The sequence below is a fragment of the Oratosquilla oratoria genome, chromosome 14, assembly GCF_046742065.1.
Source record: "Oratosquilla oratoria isolate Oo_2021 chromosome 14, ASM4674206v1, whole genome shotgun sequence".
Taxonomy (NCBI): domain Eukaryota; kingdom Metazoa; phylum Arthropoda; class Malacostraca; order Stomatopoda; family Squillidae; genus Oratosquilla; species Oratosquilla oratoria.
In genome coordinates, this window is record NC_134790.1 from 25,831,195 (window position 1) to 25,854,229 (window position 23,035).

The following is a 23,035-nucleotide window of genomic DNA, read 5'->3' on the forward strand; positions in this document are numbered from 1 at the left end:
ATACATACATACATATAACAAGGGCTTTTTTCCTCCTCACAAGGGAGGTAACCAAAGTCAAAGGCATAAATCCACTTCCACCCATTTTATCCCCACATACTCCTCTCCCACTCACCACCCCTCCTTCCCTCTTCTCTTGGCTCCTCCTGGATGACAGGTCATCCCTCCATCTCACCCACTGCATGTATGTATACAGACGCTCCTCTACTTACGTTCATTCGTTTTACGTTTTTTCGATTTTACGTTTGAACTGACTGTAAAAAAAAAAAATTGTAAAAAAAAATTTAGTGAATTTTTTAGTTTAGCGCGCTCTCCGTAGTTCAAACGATACTTACGCATGACGCTGTGTCCATTGTTTACATTGCACAAACGACAGACTGAAAGTGCCTTGCCTCCTCCTCCCCTCCTCCTCCACCATCTCAATTTATGTTGCTTGAATTTAATTTGAAATTAATGTTATTATTTTACAATGTTATGTGTATAATTAATGATTTAGGGGTGTTTTGTAAGATACGGTAATAGAATTTACGGATGTATAGTACAGTAACAACTTACGTTCATTTTCAACTTACGTTCGGCTGTTCGGAACGTAACTAAAACGTAAGTTGAGGAGCGTCTGTATACCTAAATGTATGCATATACCTAAACATTTTTTCTAGAACAGGAATACTAAGATCTATGGGTCATCCATGGGCATTTGTCAATTGGGAACCAGATGGATGGGACAGAAAAACAATTATTTTCAAAATGTTCTCATACATACATATACCAATATATCAAATACTCTCCTTCCTGTAAACACTCCCTAATCAAAATAAAAAATATCCAATCAAATGACCATACAAAGGATAAAAGTATCTACATATATCAATATAATTTTTTTATTTTGATAGTACAACTCAATTGTTGTGCAAAAAAGTATATAAAGTATACATATGAACTGTTTTTACATTCCTGTTTAGTGGTTTTAATACAGAATAAGGAACCAACAATGGGAGCTGGCACATACATGAGTGGTTTTGGGAGATAGACAATGAAGAGAACTATCCCAGTCTCATTTCTTCAAATTCCATTACCCTCAATCTTGATGTTCAGCCCCAAGAGGTAGGACAATGACTTCTATTAACTTCAACTACTATTCCTCCAGGAATAGTACATCCATACATATACCAAGGGCTTTTTTCCCCCCTTACTTTCCTTACAATGGGGAAAAAGCCTTTGGTATAGTATGTACTATTCCTCCAATTTTTTTCCACCCACACCCAGTGACTGCTCTCATACTCTTCCTCTTAGTAGTCAGCAGTGCCTGGAAACTGAATCACATTTATACAACAAAAACAACAGTCCAATACTTCCTCCTGTGGGAAGGCCTAGGGACTCTGCTGACTATTGCAGGGCTGTGGGTTTCCAGTCAATGAAATTTGAGGCAAGAAACAAACACAAAAAACTATAATGAAAAGAAAAAGTTTAATTCATTCCCATACCAAGATATTTTATTCTGAGAACTGGAATTTTTTGGACAGAATGAACAATCCAGTCAGCTGTTACCTACAAAATGAAGTAGCTAAACAGAGGATAGGAAGTTCCTCAATGTGTTTACTTACTTTTCATAAATCCCTCTCACTTCCAAATGGAACCACATCACCTATCCAGCAATACTATCAGTTCATTTCCAGTAAACATCTCTCATGATACAGGTCACCGTCTTAAGTCTTCTGCAACTCACCCATATTTGCTTCTTTAACATCCTAACCATGAGCTCTTGTAGCTTCATTCATTCCATCTACTCTCATTTTTCTTTGCTCTCACTCCTCGCACCCCCAATTCCTGTACCCTGTGTGAATGTCTACTGCCATGCTTTCTCATCATGATACCACCAAAGGCTGGCTTGCTCTAATCTAATCTTTCTCCTATTCCAAACTGTATCCCAGCCTCTTCACATATACTGTTGTTCCAAGTCATATTTTTCAACTCCATACTGGCCCTCACTTACCTCATTTCCACCACCTCCACAATTATCTCTTGCATTCATCATCCATGTTCCACATCCATATATACAGGTGATGGCACGGAAGCACTTTATATGCGGCACCATCACTTTTGAACCAAATACTCACAATGCTTCCCAGCACACTGGTGAGTTGTTTTGACCCCAGCAACTTCTGGAGATCTTCAATTAAAGATATCATCATTGAAAAAAGATTAACAAAGAAGACATTAATGGAAGGAGCTCATCCAATAAAAATAAAGCTCAGGTCACAAATGACATAGAAACTAACAAATGGGGAAATGTCTAAGAATATTTGGATAAGGAGGGATGCAACTGAGGAAGAACAAGTAAAAGTAGAGGAGGCTGTCAATGAAGCCTAGGACAGAGATAAAGAGAGAGAAACATCAAGTATCAGAGAAGAAACTGATGGAATGTTGTAAGGGAAGCAGGTCAGTACAGACAACAATGTAAGGAAACTAAAAAGTGTCATATGTTAATATAGATGGATTATTATTATCAGCCAGGTTAGATACCAAAAAATACCTGAATATGAACATATTTTGTGTTCAGCAGAGAACAAGCTACCAAATAAAGCAGATATCTACTACGGAAACCATTAATACAGACCCTAAAGACAAAAAATTATAAAATTCATATAGACGGAAGTAAGGAGAACCTCCTGAATTACAGACGATTGTGTGAAGAGATTGAGAAACAGGTCGGTTAAATAATTGGGAAAGATGGCCATCTTGGCATACAATCAACTCAGTTTCTAAAATGGAAGACCACACAACTCAAACCTTAAGCTTTTACTTAAGAGCAGTTGATGTATTACAGAAGACAGGGCTGGGTGGATTGTATGTATATAGATCTTATAGAGCCTTTCATAAAGCCCATCATAAATTATGTGTAGAAATTGGAATTTACTGGATTGGATGAAGCATTTTTTAATGACCAATACACAAGAACTGTCAAAAATACGATGTCAAGATGGACGGAATTACCAGTGTTCGGCAAGGGTCAATACTGACACAATCGTAACATTGTAAATGTAGCTAAGAAACATGGAACAAATGACAAGCTACACTAACCTGTTAGCAGATGCTGCAAAGATGATGAGAATACTGGATGAAGAAGACTACAAATCATTACAAGAAAGTTAGAGCATAAAAAGGGAGGTACATGTGGAAAATGAATTTCAATTACAAAAATGGGATGTATTGGAAATGGGAAAAAGTAAGAATAAGCTATCAACAATTCATCCAGTGGAGACTGAAACAATCCAATCTATATACCAAAAGGCTTCTTTCCCCCTTATTACATGAACAATAGAGGACATTGAGGGTTGGTCACAAATAATTTGCCACCTGACAAGCACATCAGAAAGACTAGGCAAACCATGGGGGGTATTTACAAACATCAAAGTACCTTTTCACTTCATGGACAGAAAAGCGATAATTCATTGATAACCTGATCAGCGTTAGATCAGAACATGCAGCAGTGATGTAGTTTCCAAACAAAATGAAGGATATAAACAAGACTGAGAGAATACAAGCACCATCAGCCAAACACGTCACCAGTCTAGAAGACAAACTGACAAGGGTGTTAAGATCGATGAAAGTAGTGGACAATACTGACTGAGCTTGGTTTGGGGTGGAAGTAAGTTTGATGGTAAAAATTTGAAAAAAGTAAATCAAGAAACAAATTTCCATAAGGATGTATCAACTTGTGTAATAGCCTAAAAGAAGTGAGTTCAACATAAAAAAAAAAAAAATAATAATAAACAACCTTTAGATTTAATCTGATCATCAGAGATCCGAAATCTTTTTTTTTTCTGTACATTACAACTGGGTAAACAAGAAACATCCAATACTGGGAAATAAATGCCAAGGATGGCAGTCTCACCTCCACATCAGCTGGATTCTCATCCTAAACACAGCCAGCAAAACTATTGATTCCTACATTCCTCTCACTACTTCCATTGACATCCTTTCCTTTTCCACACCATTCCTTGGAAGCCTCCTGTCTTCTCTGCTATCTCTTTCCCATTTTCCACTTTCATGCACATCACAAACTATGTAATCAACATAGTTTCTAGATGCTCCATTTGCTTTTCACTCTAGAATACCATCATAACTCACTCTAGAATACCATCATAGCTCTTTGACACATAAATTTTCAGTTCCTCCCCCAGAAAATTTAACCAAATTCATTTACCATCCTCTTCAAACCCTCATGTACTGGTGAGCAGAGCAATGACTTTCGCATATTACATGCTGCTTAACATCCATTCTTGCTCATTTTCCTTCATACTGAGACTGAAGTTATGGCGACATTTTACATCCCTGCCTCAAACCAACATTTAATTCAAACATCTTGCTCTCCTTATTTGCTACTTTCATATAAGCGTCACATTCATCATAAAATCTCTTCCTTCCAACTCCATAAGACAGAGGAGCTTCCCTGATGGGTGTGAAATTCACATAAGAGTGTTAAACAAGGAGGGAAATGTTTGAGAATAAATAAATACATATTTATGAAATATACTATTTTTATGTATGAATATATTCGTCACTGACATATTGCACTAGTTAAGATCTTGTGCTTGGAACATGACCTCAAAATGTCCCTGAAGTCAGTAATATCTTGATTAATTCTGATAACGGAACTTGCAACATCCCTTTCAATCCCCATTGTTGGACTATGCTCACTGCTGAAACCCATATAACTTTATAATTAAAAGGATTGAGAGAAAAAGGGAAGGAATAATCACAATATAAGTGAATTATTATATACATAACCTATTGTGGAAAAGTCCGTATTCTATAACTTTAGATACTGCTTTCTCTGATGTACAATACAAATATAAATTTTGTCATCTAATCAACATAGTTTCTATGTAAATAGCTGTCTTAGACATTTTCCTTTTATCAATTCTGTTTATAGAACAATATCTATAAACTCGAATGCATAACTAGAATCACTGGATGCACTTATCCACAATGATGTAAAAGAAATTAGTATCATACATGCATAAAAATCACCTTATTTGTACCAGGTCAGCTTTATAGAAATCTTTTACTCAAACTTTCAACATCATTTAATCTTTGCCAGAACTTGAGCTCTTCGATCTGTATTCTGGAACAGTGCTCTAATAAGTTGTTTCACTTCGTCAGTTGTGAATTGATGCGCAAGAGGTCCCTTGCCATCAGCCCATCTGTCGAGGATATCCCGAAGACTTGCTTCCAAAAGGATGATCAGCTCACAGAATTTCAACCAGTATCGCACATTTTGTACGACATCCCCAGGACTAGTGTCTGAATCATCCTCAACCTAGAAAATATAATTTTATCTTATTCTTTCAAATAAAGTAAAGAAACATTTGAAAATATTGAGACAATATCCACACCTTACACAGATTACAATATGAACACATTTTCCAAAATCATTGGGAACGAGAATGTCTAAATTAGAATTTTGTTGATTAAGAAAAATATACTGGATCAACAAACTATACTACCTCTGGAGGTTCTTCGTCCTCATCCTTGATTGAGCAAAATGGAAAACAAAATTAAAAACATCTATAACATCAATGTCCTTACATGTTGAGTAGAGCAATAAATAGGATTTAATGCATATGAAGTGGAGGTGTTATGACAATTTATTGTTTGAGAGAGAGAGAGAGAGAGAGAGAGAGAGAGAGAGAGAGAGAGAGAGAGAAACAAAGAGGACAGTGAAAGATCAGAGGATGAAGAAGTGGTCTATCTGCCTATACAAGTGGCCTATCTATCTATATACCAATTTTTTTAACCCTTATAAGGGAGAAAGCCAAATCAAAAGGCATGCACCCACTCCCACCCATTCCACTCCCTTCTATTGATGTTATTTATCAACAGAAGTGGTACCTAGGAAAAAATCCAGAAGGAAAGAAAGAAATTTTAAAAATTTGCAGAATATAAACTTGACGCCAGTAAAATTATACATTTTATGAGTAAATGAAAGGGGAGGGTCACCATGTAATGAAGCAGTGGTGGTAAACCAGCTTCAGCTGTTGGGCCCTACCATGGAGGTGCTGTGTCTTGCTGCATTGCTTCTGGCTTGAGCAGTAGGCAAGGGAAAGTGATCTCTTATGCAACAAGTAAGTGGTTGTTAAAGTGAAACTGGCCCAACATACAGCTATACAAGAGGATCAACAGAGCAACTGTGTATATGAAATACTGTAACCCTTCTGGAAGTACGGGTTTATTAGTCTCGTGTATTTCTCAACAAAAATATCTATGATTTTTCCTCTCTCATTGTACTCACCTATTTCAAACTTTCCGACACATGATTCACCCATGTTCTTCCCTACATTGGCACTGAAGTTTCTGATTACCAACGTGTATTCAATTTGCCTTGATCCACTGCCTGACTTGTAACATCACAGGGTTCTGTTTAGCGTCTGAGCTCAGAACCTAATGTACGTTCTACATGAAACCCATACACAAACAAAGCTACCCTGTATGATAACAATACTGAAAAGAGGAATTCCTAGGGATGGTACTTACTTTGCATATTAGCTGTCATTTCTTGCCATCCAAGTCTTAGTGAGCTTAATGTTTTCCTTCTAGGTAAGGGGTTCTCAATTCTTTCTTTTCTTTTTTAGGGATCTTGAAAAAATTTGGCACTGGTCTCATACCTCTCAAATGCAACAATTCCATAACACTTTTCTTGACTGTCATACACCTCCAAATCTATGAAAGCTGAAGACATCCTTATCTTCTGACAGAAACTTTTTGTATACGTCTTATTGCAAAATCTTGATTCGTGCCCTCTTCCTCTCCTAAGTCCATGCTACTCTTCCTCAAAACTGTTCTCCTCCAAATTCCCCCTCCCCAAGACATCAACCTTACAGATACATAAATCCCTCCCATAACAAGTGTTACAGTACCATGACTGTTTCAGTCACTATCCAGCATTAAAAGACTACCAACACAGAATAGGCCTGGTCACAGAAGCAAACTGCTTCTGATGCAATCACCACACTAAAGACAACGAACACCTCATGGTCCAATTCTAGCCTTACCCTGACAATAACAAAACATGTATTCCTTGAGTGACTTATGGACTAATCTGGTGGCTCGTACCATTTACTTACAAGCCATAGGTCATCTACATTAAGAGACCAGGGGCAACAGATTGACTGAATCAATCCTCTCAATAATCAGAAACTTTCAAAAACTGCAGTATGATCTTATTGTAGAACCCCTACAAAAAATAAATAAATAAACCAACTGAGACAAGATATTGTACTATAACGAAGACACTGATTATGTCCGACAATACTTTCATTTCACAGGATGACATTAGTGAATTTGAAGGATTATGAAATTTGGACATTTTCAGATTGGCCTAACAGCAATCAATATGATGTGGGTGATGCAATTTAGCATGACAGAGTTAATAATACATGCATATATATATTTATATACCAAGGGTTTTCCCCCCTTAGAGGGGAGGTAGTCAAAGTAAAAAGGCATAATTCCACTCCCACCCATTTCATCCCCACATACAGTACTCCACTCCCATTCACCAGCCTTTTAATTATTATTTATAATGTTATTAATAATAACAATAATAAAGATGCACACATATATACACATATCAGGAGGCCCTTTCCCCTTTCTATGGTGGATGGCCTGGTCCAGGTAACTACCATTCACACATCCCACAATTATCTGTTGTCCATTCTATCTTAGTTCCTTGTGAATGATTAATCATCCTTGTAGCCTGCCTACTCCTCATGTCAGAAGAAAAACAGTATGACAGCACCTCCACTGGCAGGTCCAGCAGCCAAACCCAATTTACCCCACTATTTGATTAAACGGCATCCTTCCTTCCTCATCCACTTGAGAAATTACAGAGCAGACAAAAAGGAAATTCCTTCGAGCTGTGACACACATTTACATAATACATGTTTGGTTTCTCCAACTTCATACATACACCAATGGTTTTTTCCCCCTTACAAGGGAGGTAGCCAAAGTCAAAGGAATAAATCCACCCCCACCCATTTCATTTCCACATACTCCACTCCAATTCACCACCCCTCCCTCACTCTTTTCTTGGCTCCTCCTGGATGACAGGTCATCCCTGCATCACACCCACTGCCCTGGGTTGGAAACAATTTAGCAAGACACAACAAATCCATACCAAGGCCACTTCATTTAATCAGAGAGCGCCCTCTCTCCATCCCCTCATGCATAAATGGAGAGGGGGAGAAATCCCTTCGGGCTGCGTCAAAATATCATTCACACATACTCCATCACCTGCCCCATCCCCCACCCACTCCCTTCTATGCATCAAAATACCATCCATACATAACCATTCTCCACTATCCCCTATTTTCTGTCTTCTCCCTTCCTCAACAGACAGTCCTTTCATTCCCAATGCCCCTTTTACACCATCCATCAATCTCATCCTTGGTCACCCCCTCATGCTCACTCACTCCACCTTCCACACCCCTTTTAATAATCTTTCTTCACTCATTCTTTCCATGTGTCCAAACCATCCCAATACTCTTTCATCAACCCTATCTCCCAACTCCCTTTCCACCCCCATTCTCCTCCTCACCTCCTCATTTCTCACTCTATCCAGCCTAGTAACCCTTACCATACTTCTCAGGCATTTCATCTCAAACACATTTAAACTTTTTCTCACCTATGTTCTATGTTTCTGCCCCAGACAGTGCTGTTGGCACAATCACTCCTTCATACACTCTCCTTTTAGCATCCATTCCCAAATGTCTATTCCTCATTACACTTTTTAATCCTCCAGGGCATTTACTTGCTTCTCTCAATTTAAAATCTACCTCCATCTTCACTCCTCCCTTTCCTGCCACATTCGCACCAGTGTCTAAAGCTATCCACTTCCTCCAGTCTCTCACCTTTAATACTCACTTCCAATTTACTGTCATCCTCTCCCTTTGTACATCTCATCATCTTACTTTTACCCACATTTATCTTCATCTTCCTTCTTTTGCATACCTTCCCAAAATCCACCACTAACTTTCTTAATCCCTCCTCTGATCCTGCCACAAGTACAGTGCTGTCAACAAACAACAACTGGCTTTTCTTCCATTTTTCTCCACTTTCACACTTCCAATCCCCGGCCCATTACCCTTGCACTTATCTCTTGCGCCACCCCATCCACGTATAAATTGAACAGGCAAGGCAACATAACACATCCCTGGTGAAGTTCCACCTTTACCACAAATCACTCACACTCTCAATTTCTAATTCTATCACAGGCTCTACTATTCTTGTAAAAACTCCTGACTGCTCTTTATAGCTTCCCTCCTATCCCATATACAATACCTCCCACAGTGCCTTCCTGTCTACCCTGTCATAAGCCTTTCCCAAATCCATAAAGGCCCCAAAAAATCCTTATCTTTTCCTAAAGCTTTCTCACATATCTGCCTTACCATAAAAATCTGATCCACACAACCCCTACCTGTCCTAAACCCACATTGTTCCTCACCAATTACTCCCTCTATTACTCTCCTAATCCTCTCAATCAAAACCCTCCCATAACCCTTCCCAACTACACTCAACAAACTGATCTCTATGAAACTACTACAATTACACTTGTCCCCTTCTCCCTTGTAAAGCAGAACTATACAGGCACTCCTCCAGTCCTCTGGCACTCTACCCAGTTAGTCCACCATCACTATACCTTCCATTATCATCTCTCCATCTACACCTTTTAGCTTCTTTTCTCTACTTGATTCACCTCCTCTTCCTCTCTTAATTTCCTTCCAAAAACATCTTTTCATTACTTTCAAAATTTTCTGTCATACTCTTGCCACATTTCATGTCTGTCTCCTTTATCTCATGCTTTACTTCTCTTCTCTTTTCTTTGTATCTCTCATATTATTCTCTCATCTTATTTTGTAACCAATCTGTGAATGCTGGTTTCTTCTCTTCTACAACCTTCTTTGCTTCATCGTTCCACCACTTACTACCCTTCCGTCTATTTCCTACCATCCTCCTTGCTCCACACACCATCTTTGCACACTTTGTGACTCCCTCCTTGAAACATCCCCATTCCTCCTTCACTCCTAGTTCTACTTTATCCTTCATTCCCACTCTTCTCTCAGCTCCTTGTACCCCTTTTTCCTCATTTAAGCAGTTTACCCGAAGGACCTCCCTACTTTCTATCTTTTTCCTCTTTCTCCATCTATCCTCCACTCTCAACTTGCCTTCCGCCAAAAAATTACCTGATATTCCCCCATTCTCTCTCCTCAGAACATGTACATCCAAAACTCTTCCTACTCTTCTTCTGGTTACCACTATATAGTCCATTAAAGTACTATCTACCACACTTCCATCCACTACCCTCTCCCATGTGTACTTATGCTTGACTTTATTCCTAAACATTACTTGCTATCATCAACTCTCTTCTAGACACATCTCCAACATCATCTCTCCACTACAATTTTTTCCTGGAACTCTACACTTCCCAACCACTTGTCTATTGGTTTGTCTCCTACCCTAGCATTGAGATCTCCTAATACCACCACATTGACATTTTCCCTAAACTCTCTATGCACTCATCTAAATCTATCCAAAAAGCCTCCCTTTCATTTAGACTCTTCACACTACTAGGCCCATACGCACTTACAAGGACCCACATCTCCCTTACCAGTTTCACCTTCATCCATATTAACCTTGAAGAAACCTCCTTCCACTCCACCACGTTTACCTATCTCTTCACTTACAAGTATAGCCACTCTTTCTCCCCCTTGTCCTTTCTTCACTCCCTTTCAACATAGTTTCACTCTCTAATTTCAATGACTAGTATCCCAGCCTCAAAGCGACTGACAACAGACCCTGGGCCCTCTCACAGAACTCTCAGGGAAGAAACATTGGATTGTGTGGGACTATTTCTGTCACCAACTCAGAATAGTAGGACAGGAGAGGGGCTGTCAGCTCTTTTCATGTGAATAAGTGGAGGAAAAACAAGTGACTGATCTTGGGCACACTCCAGAGATCGAGTGTCTGACCTTCAGGTCTTTACCTCCAGATGAAGACAGGTTCTAAAGACCTGTGACAACTTTATCAAACAAATAAGAATAAGATTTATTACCTGAAACAGTGGTGGTATGTTGTCCTTAAGTATATTCATAACATTTATCAAAGAAAGTGCAGCCTCTGCAGAGATGTCTTCCAGTCCAACCACTCTTGTAATAACTTCTTCTATTACAGATCCTACAAGAATACCTGAAAAAAATTAAAAAGTACTGATATCAAGACTGTACTGTGCCTAAAGAATTATTGCATTTCATGAAAGATTTAAATAAAGGTTGTATTATAAAGTCAACTGAACACTGAGAATACATACATACATCAAGGACTTTTTTTTTCCTTTACAAGGGAGGTAGCCAAAGTCAAAGGCATAAACCCACTCCCATTTAGATATTGATCTTACTTTCAGTGTTAGTTGAACTAACACTGAGAATAAAATCTATATTTTTTCTATACAATTTACACCCCACTTCCCATAGTGTTGATGCACCTTCATCCACTATTAGCTTAGATGGTTTCTATCTCTCAATCAGTTTAACATCGTGAACTTCTTTTTATCAGACTAGGACAGTCAGTGCCCCAATTAGAGGACTTTGTAGCATGGAATTTACTGAACTATGACCTTGGTCCAACTCACTGGCAGCAGGGTTCAAACTACCTTTACCTCGACCTTAATTGCAAGTAGCAATGTTCTAACCCGTTCAGCCAGCGAGCATCCATTGATAAACCTGTAGACCTGTTTAGGTTTACTTCTGCAAGTATCAATAATACTTACCCATGCTCTTTGTGTACACTTTCTGAGGAAGAACATTTTGCCACACTTTCTTCAGTAGTTCTAGTTGATGAAGAATTTGTTTCACATGCTGTTCTGCAGCAGGAACTAAGGTGGCATGTGAACCAATTGTTTCAAACACTGTAAAAGCATGAGAAAAAAATAAATTTCTCCTCCTATGATATAATTTTACAATATCTTGTGCACTATCTATTAATTCATGACTGACAGACACAACTGCATCTGAATATTGGGTTTGAAAAAATTACTTTTCAAATGGGCAAATCTCCTGAAGCTATTTTTCTAGATTGCACTCTTCCTTGCTCAACACATTCCTCTTGGATCCAATGCCCCCATCACCACATTCATCAACTTTGTTCTCCGTTTTCCTCTAAAGTTAACTCCTTCCACTTCTGTTATCCACACTCTTTCTGCAAGTCTTTCTTCACTTATTCTTTTCATTTGCTCAGACCATGCAAACACCTTTTGATCTACTTTACCTGACAGTTCTCCTTCCACATCTGCTCTCTGCCTCACCACCACATTTCTCATTCTGTCCATACTTACTAATACTATAAGCTCTTCCTTTCAACCTCCTTCAAATTCCAAGTTCCTGATTGATACTGTACTATGGGCACAACCACTCCCTCTTACAACCTTTTCATATCCAGACACCTATTTCTTAAAACACTTTTCATTCACCCCCTCAGATATTTACTTGCCTCCTTTTCTCTATAATTCACTGCCTCTACGTCCCCTTTCACCCTACTCCTCTCCAACCTGCCACCATCATTACTCCCTGTACATTTCATCATTTTTGCCTATACTTACTCTCAATAACCTCATTTCACATACTCTCCTAAATTCCACTAACAACTGCTTTAGTGTATTCTCAGATTCAACCATGCACAGTGTCATCCACAAACTAACACTGGCTCACTCCCCATTTTTTTCCACTCACCAATTCTAAATCCCTGCCTAAAAATCCCACATTTACCTCTCCCACCTCACAATTCATTACATAAAATGTAACAATAAAAACCATCAAGGATCTTACAGCTTGAATCCCGAAGTGTATCCAGAAGACTAGTTCTGTTCTTCTTCATGGACTGCAGGAACGTGGACGTTGCAGTATATCGCAACCGTTGTGCTAAATCAGTGGTTGTGATGGTGCTGTCCCTGAGGGGCTTGGGTAATCTGAGGTGATATTGCTGACCCAAACTCAATGCATGATGGGCAAGATACATGGCACTGTTGTGTACAATAGCTGAAACAGTGAATAAAGAAGACTCCTGAGAAAGAACACCTATATATATAGTATAGGGAGGTGAGGAGAAGAGTGGGAGTAGAAAAAGAGATGGCAGATGGACCTGATGAAAGATTATTGGGATGGTTTGGACACATGGAAAGAATAAGTGATGAAACATTAGTAAAAGAGGTGTGGAAGGCAGAGGTGGAGGGAGTGAACTTGAGGGAACAACTAAGGATGAAATGGGGTGAATGAGGCACTGAGCAAGAGGAGAATGTCTGTTGAGCAAGGAAGGGAGAAGGCAGGAGAGAGGGGTGAGTGGAGGATGACTGTGTATGGATGATACTGTTATGAAAGGAAAGAAGGGATGGGGGATAGGGGGTGCTTATGTGTGAACGATATTTTGATGTAGCCTGAAGGGATTTCTCCCTGTCTTCTTTTTTTCTGCATGAGGATACAGAGAGGCAGGTCACCAAGTAAGTGAAGCTGCCTTGCTGTGGATGTACTGTGTCTTGCTGCATTGCATTTGACCCAGGGCAGTTGGCAGATGCAGGGATGACCTGTCATCCATGAGGAGCTGAAATGGGAGGGATGGAGGGGGTGGTGAAAGGGAGTAAAATGGGTGGGAATAGGTACGTGCCTCTGACTTGACTACTTCTCCTATAAGGAGGAAAAGTTCTCTGTATATAAATAGATATAAACCAAAGGCATATCAATTGGATAGTGAACCATACTCCTAAAATACCCCAAACTGATGAAATTAAAATAAATTGGTCTTTATATCATCTCTACATACAAGTTATATTGTACCTGAGCCGCTTAAAAAATATTGGTAAATAACAAAATAAACAGAAATTAATCCTTTGGGTGAGGATGACCATCTAATCTGACCACTGGACATTTCTCAGATTTATGATAATCATGGATAAGCAGCATTTCTGAGAATTTTTTGAAATGTTGCAAACATTCTCTTCTATATTAACCATTGTAGGATCTATTTGTGTTTGTGGATGTTGTCTTGTGGTTGTCATGAAAATGCATTAGAGTACCAATCCTTAAAGGATTCATGAATCAATGATGCCAGGAATGAGAACAAGGATTTGACCAAATGAATTGGATACATAAGAGTTAAGTCTCAGGAACAATCAATCAATCCGTTGACCCTGGTGTTTTTGACAGAAAACCTACAGCCTTTGTGTCTCTTAGATACAACCCTATACATTAATCCAGTAACCTTCTAACATGAACTCACCTGCAGGTTGTGGCAAAGTACTGAGGACATGAGCATGGGCAGTGGGCACTACTGACGAGTACATTGTGAGTATGTTGCGAACAGTGTAAAACAGACGGCCAGCATATTGTGGAGAACTCTGACAGGCTTCCTCCATTATCTCGTAAATCAGGTCAACTAATTCACAAACTGAGGCACTGAAATACCAAACATGAAGTTTACTGATAACTTGAATTCATAGAACCATTTAAATTAAGTCTTACAAAAAGGATGGTAGTATTACATATAGGGTGGGAGGATTTTTGACTTAGCCACCATCCTTACAAACACATACCCGTCAAAACCCATTCATAGCCTCTCCTATCACAGTACATACATACATATACCAATGCTTTTTCACCCTTACAGGGGAAGTAGCCAAAAAACAAAGGCATAAAATCCACTCCCACCCATTCCATCCCCACATACTCCTCTCTCATTCATCCCCCTCCCTCCCTCTAATATTGGCTCCTCGTGGATGACGGGTCATACCTGCATCTCACCCACTGCACTGGGTCAGAAGCAATGCAGCGTGGCAAAGCACATCCATATCAAGGCCGCTTCATTTAACCATTTCAGTACAAGTCAAATTCTCATGTGTAGCATCAGCTGCCAAATGTACAATGCAACACACTACTCGCATTATAAAATATAAAGTCACTGCTGTATTACTCATTCTCTTTTATTCTGAGTAATAATAAACACAGAAAACGTGATCAAAACAGTTCACAGAATCCAGGGGTAACTCATGTACAATTATAAAATATATATATGGATGATGTGATTGCATGAGGTGGAATGGGCGGGGGGATGGGGGGTGAGGTAGTATGTGTGAGCAAAATTTGACGCAGCCCGAAGAGATTTCTCCCCGTCCTCTCCTTTTATGCAATGGGGGGACGGAGAGGGGGGGGTCGCCGATTTAATGAAGCGGCCTTGCTGTGGATGTGCTGTGTCTTGCGACACTGCTTCTGACCCAGGGCAGTGGACAAGGTGCAGGGATGACCCGTCATCCAGGAGGTGCTCAGATAAGAGGGAGGGTGGAGGGGTGTGGAGTGTATTCAGGGATGGAATGGGTGGAAATGATTTTATGCCTTTCTCTTTTTGGCTACCTCCCTTGTAAGGGGGAAAAAGCCTTGGTATATGTATGTATGTATGTATGTATGTATGTATGTGTATATATATATATATATATATATATATATATATATATATATGTATATATATATATATACACACATATATATATATATGTATATGTGTATATATATATATGTATATATTGCAAAAATAATCACAATAACGCGTGACGAAAAGATATTGCAGAAACCACAGGGAAATTAAAGTCGGAATACTGAACGTTTTCGTCTATTACGACATCCTCAGAGTACTCTGAGGATGTCCTAATAGACGAAAACGTTCAGTATTCCGACTTTAATTTTCCTTGTGGTTTCTGCAATATATATACACACATATATATATATACATAATCAAAATGCCAATGCAGGCATTCTCGGGTACCCACTTGTGCCTCATGATGCCTTACGTAGGAGTGACCATACTGAAGTGGTTAATATCACAGTACATACATGCATACACATACATATACCAAGGGCTTTTTCCCCCTTACAAGAGAGGTAGCCAAAAAACAAAGGCATAAAAATCATTCCCACCCATTCCATCTCCAATACACTCCACTCCATTCCCCTCCACCTTCTACCCTCCTTCTTATCTTGGCACCTCCTGGATGACGGGCCATCCCTGCATCTTGTCCACTGCCCTGGGTCAGAAGCAGTGTCGCAAGACACAGCACATCCACAGCAAGGCCACTTTATTAAATCGGCAACCCCCCTCTCCATCCCCTCATGCAGAAAAGGAGAAGACGGGGAGAAATCCCTTCAGGCTGCGTCAAATTTTTCTCACACATACTACCTCCCCCCCATTCCACCTTATGCATTCATTCATCCCCCCACCTCATTCCACCACAGCAGGGCCCAACAGCTTAAGTTGTTTTATCCCCTCCCCACCACTGTTTCATTATAGGGTGGCCCCTTTCCACTTCTACTCCTGAAATCTTTCTATTTCATATACCAAGAGCTTCTTTCCCCTTATAAGAGAGGTAGCCAAGTCAAATGCATGCACCCACTACCACCCATTCCAACACCCTTGTTTCCTTCTTATCTTAGCTCCACGTGGATGATGGGTCATCCCTGACTCCTGCCCCCTCAACCCAGGTCAGAAGTTATGCAGCAAAACACAGGACATCCACAGCAGAGTTGCTTCACTTAATGGCAACCCCCCCCCACCTGTCCTCTCATGTAGAAAATAGAGAAGATGGGGAGAAGGCCATTTGGGCTGTCATATTACCACCCCCACCTCCTCCTTATCACCCTTTTCTCAGAAACAACCTAATTAATGTCTCTCTGGAGTAAGGGTGGTGGTATGGAGGAGCAAGATACACACATAACATGTTCAACCACTCTACCTATCTTGACACTTGGTTAAGGGATTAAGGACTATCCCATCCCTCATCACACTGACTGGGTCATGAACAATTTAGTGAGGCAAAGCTTACCTAATTTTACATTTCGGGAACAAGAAAGTTCCAGAAGACAACATCTTCTCCAAACGCATGGAACTTTTCGTCAACTCCTCTCCTGCCTCATTCTGATGAAAGAAATATAAGAATAACAACTCATTAAGTTATGAATGATAACACAGAAAAGAATGCACCATCAGAGTACCTACAAGATGGATGTCAGAATCATCTCCCTCCTAACCCTCTTCAAAACCCATCCTCACTTTTATGATAGAGTGCTAAAGGGTATTGCAAAATTAGTCAATTTCAACTGTATTTCTTCCATCACTTCATGTGAGACAAACTGACAAATGGCAAATGCTTCCTTCCTACTACTACTACAAGCCAATTAAAGAAACTGTCTCACAGTCAAACAACCCAGAGAACAATGCAAAAAAAATTCTTGGGGGGGGGAGGACCATTGTCAGACATTGTGGGTCTGAGTTCCCAATCAATGAAATTCAGCAACAATTGCTGTTATTTCTATTACCTCCATATGCAACACTAATGTCAATTATTCCAGTGCCTGTGTTCCCTCTTCAAAGAGATTCAGTTCCTGCATAACTGGACATGGCTCAGTTCAACCCAGTCATTCATTGAAGAGATTTTTGTGTTACCATATTAGTAGTGATGGGCTTAAACTGGGCAAATTTAGGTTTAAGAAGGAAATAGGCGGGAGCTTGTTTACCAACAGTGGTTAACAAATGGAATAGACTTCATAACCATCTTGTGAGCACTGAAACAATGGGTTGTTTTAAGAAATGAGAACTTTGGATAGGTGACATGTGGTAAGAGACATGGAACTGCTTACTACAGGTTTTATGGTCTTGCAGTCTCCTTCATTTTTATGTTTTTATGTACTGTCCAAAAAGAGGTCCTACTGTGTCCAGGCTATAAGAAGCTACACCACAGGGATCTCAGACAGCAAGAAGAGAAAGATCCCCCCCCCCAACCCCAAGAAGGATAATAATCACAGGTGTCCAAGAATTCCTACAAAAAGACACATCATATCCCCACCTCTCAAAGGAGATGCAGGTCTTCTGCAAGAGAGACCAAGGACAACAGATTGATTGTCTGAAAAGTTTAGGACATTATGGTTCAAAGTGCTCAGTGTCTCCTATGTGTTAAATGCATCTACGGTAACTGGTTTCTGGTGCCAAGCCAATTCTGTGTTGGTACTGTTTTAGCAATGAAAGATGACCTGTGTATAGGCATTCTGGTGAAATTCTTGCTTGTTTTGGGAGTGATTTCTTTGCAAAGTTGATTTCTGAAAGAATCTGAAGTAGTATTTGGCAGGTTGTTAAAGTGTTTTGTAATGCGAGTGTGTTTGCGTACTGAGTGTTGTGGGGTACTGGGGGTATGTTATTTATGAGATAACTCAAGAGGCTGTGGCCAGCTTCCTACAAACTCTACAGATTTACTACAAGAAAGAACTAGAGCAACAGTGTTGCATGAGATCCAGAGGTCTTGTATGTGATAATAAGAGGGAAGGGGAGAATCATAGTGAGATGAAAAGGTTGGACACAGAGAGGAAGAATGAGTGTCTCATACCTGAAGTACAAGCTCCCCTGTTTGAAGACTAAGTGCGACTGAAACGGTGATGTGAAGAGGCCGTTTCATGAGCTCTCGTGCCTTTTCTAGGAGATGAGCACAGGCCTTATTGCTGAACACCATGTCAACATTTGAGGCATATTCCAGCATTGTTGTGTCCCCAGTACTATAGAAACCTGCAACATCATTTTGTTTCACACGAACTTCATTGTACTTAAAAAAATATATATATACAAAAATCTTTTCTTAGCAAGCTGTTACTACAAATACATATATCCAAGATATTTTCCCAGACCACTGCTGTGGGCATTCAATTTAGACTGGTGTGAAAAACACAAAAAAAATTACCAAGGAGGACAAAAACATACCTTTTTCTATGAAGAAGGTGTGTAATTCATGGGCACCACTGCTGACTGTTGCAAAACTTTCTAAATCCTTACTTTTACAAGGTACAGCTTCAGCTATGCAGTCTCGGATCAGCAAGTCTGTTAACTCCTTGCCAATCTGGAACAATAGAGCAGAATGGTTATCATACGTACCTCATTTATAAAGGGATGAGGAGGAAGATTGGTGGAGGAAAGCAAAACAGAAAGGAGGAGGAAGAGACAGTTGTGGTGGTTCTTACAATGGTTGAAAATTGTCATGGCAGGACTTTCATGCAGGAAGCATTATCAAATGTCTACATGGACAGTATTATAAGCACAATCTTATACATATACCAAGGGTTTTTCCCTACTTACAAGGGAGGTAGCCAAAGTCAAATCTATCCACTCCCACCCATTTCATCCCCACATACTCCACTCCCATTCACCACCCCTCCCTCCCTCCCTCTTTTCTTGGCTCCTCCTGGATGACAGGTCATCCTTGCATCTTTCCCACTGCCCTGGGTCAGAAGCAATGCAGCAAGACACTGTACATCCACAGCAGAGGTGCTTCATTTAATTAGCAACCCCCCCTCTATATCCCCTCATGCAGAAAGAGAAGATGGGGAGAAATCCCTTCAGGCTGCATCAGAATATCATTCACATATACTCCCTAACCACCCCCATCTTCCACTCATCATCCATACACAACCATTCTTCACTGACGCCTATCTTCTGTCTTCTCCTTTCCTTCCTCAACAGACATTCCTCTTTTTCCCAATGACCCCTTAACCCCATCCATCCATCTCATCCTTGGTTGCCCCCTCATGTTCACTCCATCCACCTCTGCCTTGCACACTTCTCACTCCACACAATCACATAAATAAAGAGGTACATTCCCACCTGATTGCCTATGAAAGTCATAAAAGTAACTTCTTTGTCAGGCTCGTCCTCACACAAAACTTCCTCACATAATGGCCTGAGGAAATTCAGTACCTGAAAACCCGAAAATTAATATCTGTTAATAAATGGTAGAGTCATAGTACAGTATAGTGGTAAGATGTACACAAATGAGAGGCCAGCCATGAGATGCACTGACAATACCATGGTTAACAGTCAGGGTAATAAATAATTTCTACGATTATTATTGAGGTAATTAATCTGTTGCCCCAGGTCTCTCTTGTAGGAGACCCATGGTTCCCAGGTAACTAGCTACAGCCATCAGGTGGGCCCATAAGTCATTCTGGGAAGTGATATTGTGATGTTGCCTTGAATTCCATGATAACCAGCAATGGTCCCTGGACTCGCCCACAGATGTCTCAGGGAAGGAGGAGGAGGAAGAGGAGGAGGGAGACCATTGACAACTGCTGTGGGGCTGTAGGTTTCTTGTCAGTGAAACTCAAGGCAATAATTATAATTCTCAGCTAGTCTTCTTACTGTACTTAGCATACACTCTATTTTCTTTACCTCTTTGACTGCTGAAAAGACACCTTCCGCATCCATTTTCTTGGTATCATTTGGCCACTGTTTGATCTGGAGGACATGACTGTTTCTTTCCTCCAGCACCTTAAGTTCAACTATGCTCTGGATTATTGGTCTGCAAGTAATACAACCAGTTCCATTTCAATCACTATTTACATTGACTACAACTTATCTCAAACAACTATCTTATTCATGTCAAATAATAATACTTTATATGGCATTAACAACTCCATCCCTCTGTCAATATGGCAATACAATTTATGGGTATTTTCTTTGTAACAAGTTAAATTCAGCCAAGTCAGACCTGATCTAGAAATGGATCTTTATCAACTACGACTGTTCCTGGAAACAACCCTCAGCTCAATAAAGTATAATATATACTACAACACAATCAATTTGCTGCAAGTTAATGTATCTACAATCAGTAAATATTGCACTCAAATAACATAATCCATACAACTAAATAAAATACATTAGAAAAGTTCATACTTGAAGACACAGTTCATCAATTTCTTTCCAAAAGTTTTGGTTTTCCGATCCAGTTCTCCAAGAAAATGCAAAGCCTTGAACATATCGTGAATATTTTCAAACTTTGTCTTCTCCATGCTACTGGTCTTTGTGTCTGTATGTGTCTTCTCTGGGTAGCAAACTGTCAGAGTGGTTACTTTCGGGCTGTCTCCACTGCTGACGCCATCCCATCTTATTGTTTCATTCCACACCTGTAAACAATAACATTAATAACCTCTGGTCTCTGCTAATTTAAAAAAAATATACTATTTCACTTCAAGACTCCTCCATCAGCGCTATACTTGATTATATTGTCAAGGCTAATGGCATACAATTTCATTTAATAGATGGGGAACTATTATACTGTAGATTTAAAAAAGTATCAATTATTTTCATTTTCCTATTAATATTGGTCAATTCTACTTATATGGACCTGCACAAGATTGACGAGTCAAATTTTTATTGTTCAGTGACAGGATTAAGGCTAACCTGATTACCTCCTTTCCTAAATTGTACTCTACTGAATCTAGCTTTATTATGACCAGCAATTTCATTTATATTGTGGGATACCATTGCAACACTACTACAATTCTTGCTTTGGTTCATGCCTGATGATAAAAACATTACTGATGAAAACCACATTTGACAACCTCTCCTAAAGTGTACCGCAGCTGTTCTTCCTTGACAATAAGTTCTTCCTTCAGAACTACAATAATATCCAATTTCTCATCAATGTCTTTTGTAGAAGCCTGCTCCAGCAACTGCCTAGCCTGGAAGAAAATATCTTTTCAGCAAGTGAAGAGAGGAGAGAAAAGAAAAACAATAACAAATAGAGTAATTGGCATCCTTTATAAGGACCAATATGCTTGCATTTCCTTCTCATAGGTACTTCCCTAATGTGTAAATTTGACTCATAAAAGTGTCACTAAAATCACAAATACAGTGGTACCTCTACTTACGAAAGGCTCTACATACGAAATTTTCAGGTTACGAAACACTTCTTCGGAAAAATATTGCCTCCTGTTACTAAAGAAATTTCAGGATACGAAAGGTGAAAATTTCAAAATGCGCGCTGCTACTCACAGCTCCCAGAGTCCACCGAATGTAAACATACTTGTAGTATCCTGTATCTTGGTTTGAAAGTGGCGCGTCCGAGCTGCTCTGCCATTGGCTATTGCCCAGCATCTTCCTGGCATCCTATTGGCTAGGAGGGACCTGTGTGTGTATGTGCGTATACTCAGAATCCTCTTCGTTTTCCCGTCGGCCCACGAGGATCACCGAAGCCTCAGTCTCACACTAGCGAAATTCAGTAAAGCACGAAGTGTTCGGACAGTTTTTCCTCAGCTTTTGTTAGTGTTTATTGCAACTTTACGTGTGTGTATTAACTTTTATTCACTATGGGCCCCAAGAAAGTGATGGATAAAAGTGGTGAGAAGAATTGTTGTTTTGTCCAAACAAAGCAAGAGATAATAGAAAAGTACAAAAAAGGGATGCGTTTGGCTGATCTCGCCAAAGAATATGGCCGTAATCCATCTACGATCGGCACGATATTAAAACAAAAGGAAGCCCTAAAAGCTACGACTCCTTCCAAAGGCCTCTGTCATTTCGAAGAGGAGGTCGGCAGTAAACAATGAGATGGAGAGGTTGTTACTCGTGTGGATAAAGGAGAAAGAGATAGCTGGAGACTGACCGAGACCATAATTTGCGAAAAGGCGACCGCCATCTTTAACCCCTTCCATACGGTGCCGCACACGTAGGCGTCATGGGGAGCGAGTGTATTCGCGAGGCTGCCATATCGGCGTCTTGATTATATTTATTGTAATCCCCCCTCCATAATGACATTCTTTCTAATTCTTTTGTAATCGCATTTTCTATGGTTATCAAAATTCACGGGTGAAGAGAGAACGATCGATATATGCGGTGACTATATTTTATGATGCGAGTATTATTACGACACGTCGTACGGCTGGCATTGGCTGCTGCCACCGAGATCTAAGTCCATGACGCCTACGTGTGCGGCACCGTATGGAAGGGGTTAATGACCTCGTAAAGATGGATGCAGGCGAGGGAACTTCGGCGCAAGACCCACACCAGGAGTTTAAGGCATCGCGTGGGTGGTTCGAGAAGTTCAAAAGGAGGACTGGAATTCACTCTGTTGTTCGGCACGGCAAGGCATCTAGCGCCGACCAGAAAGCGGCCAACAAATTTGTGCGAA

At 40.0% G+C, this 23,035-nt stretch overlaps 1 protein-coding gene across 5 annotated transcripts in view; it reads right to left on the reverse strand.

The window, feature by feature from the left end:
- Nucleotides 1-867: 867 nt before the first annotated feature.
- Zw10 (Zeste-white 10 kinetochore protein) overlaps nt 868-23,035 on the reverse strand; it is a 35,479-nt gene continuing 13,311 nt past the window's right edge. For 4 of the 5 annotated variants that reach the window (XM_076197886.1, XM_076197884.1, XM_076197882.1 and 1 more), the window contains 13 exons: nt 21,471-21,590; nt 20,803-21,032; nt 20,299-20,428; nt 19,735-19,827; nt 18,838-18,973; nt 18,470-18,645; nt 16,916-17,007; nt 14,326-14,501; nt 12,882-13,091; nt 11,828-11,965; nt 11,114-11,247; nt 5,511-5,534; nt 868-5,323 (listed from right to left, as the gene is read on the reverse strand). In XM_076197886.1, coding sequence (XP_076054001.1) covers nt 5,087-5,323; nt 5,511-5,534; nt 11,114-11,247; nt 11,828-11,965; nt 12,882-13,091; nt 14,326-14,501; nt 16,916-17,007; nt 18,470-18,645; nt 18,838-18,973; nt 19,735-19,827; nt 20,299-20,428; nt 20,803-21,032; nt 21,471-21,590 — 1,896 coding nt within the window. In that variant the 3' untranslated portion in view covers nt 868-5,086. The remainder of the gene's footprint in view (nt 5,324-5,510; nt 5,535-11,113; nt 11,248-11,827; nt 11,966-12,881; nt 13,092-14,325; nt 14,502-16,915; nt 17,008-18,469; nt 18,646-18,837; nt 18,974-19,734; nt 19,828-20,298; nt 20,429-20,802; nt 21,033-21,470; nt 21,591-23,035) is intronic. The other variant, XM_076197885.1, reaches the window with a different exon arrangement.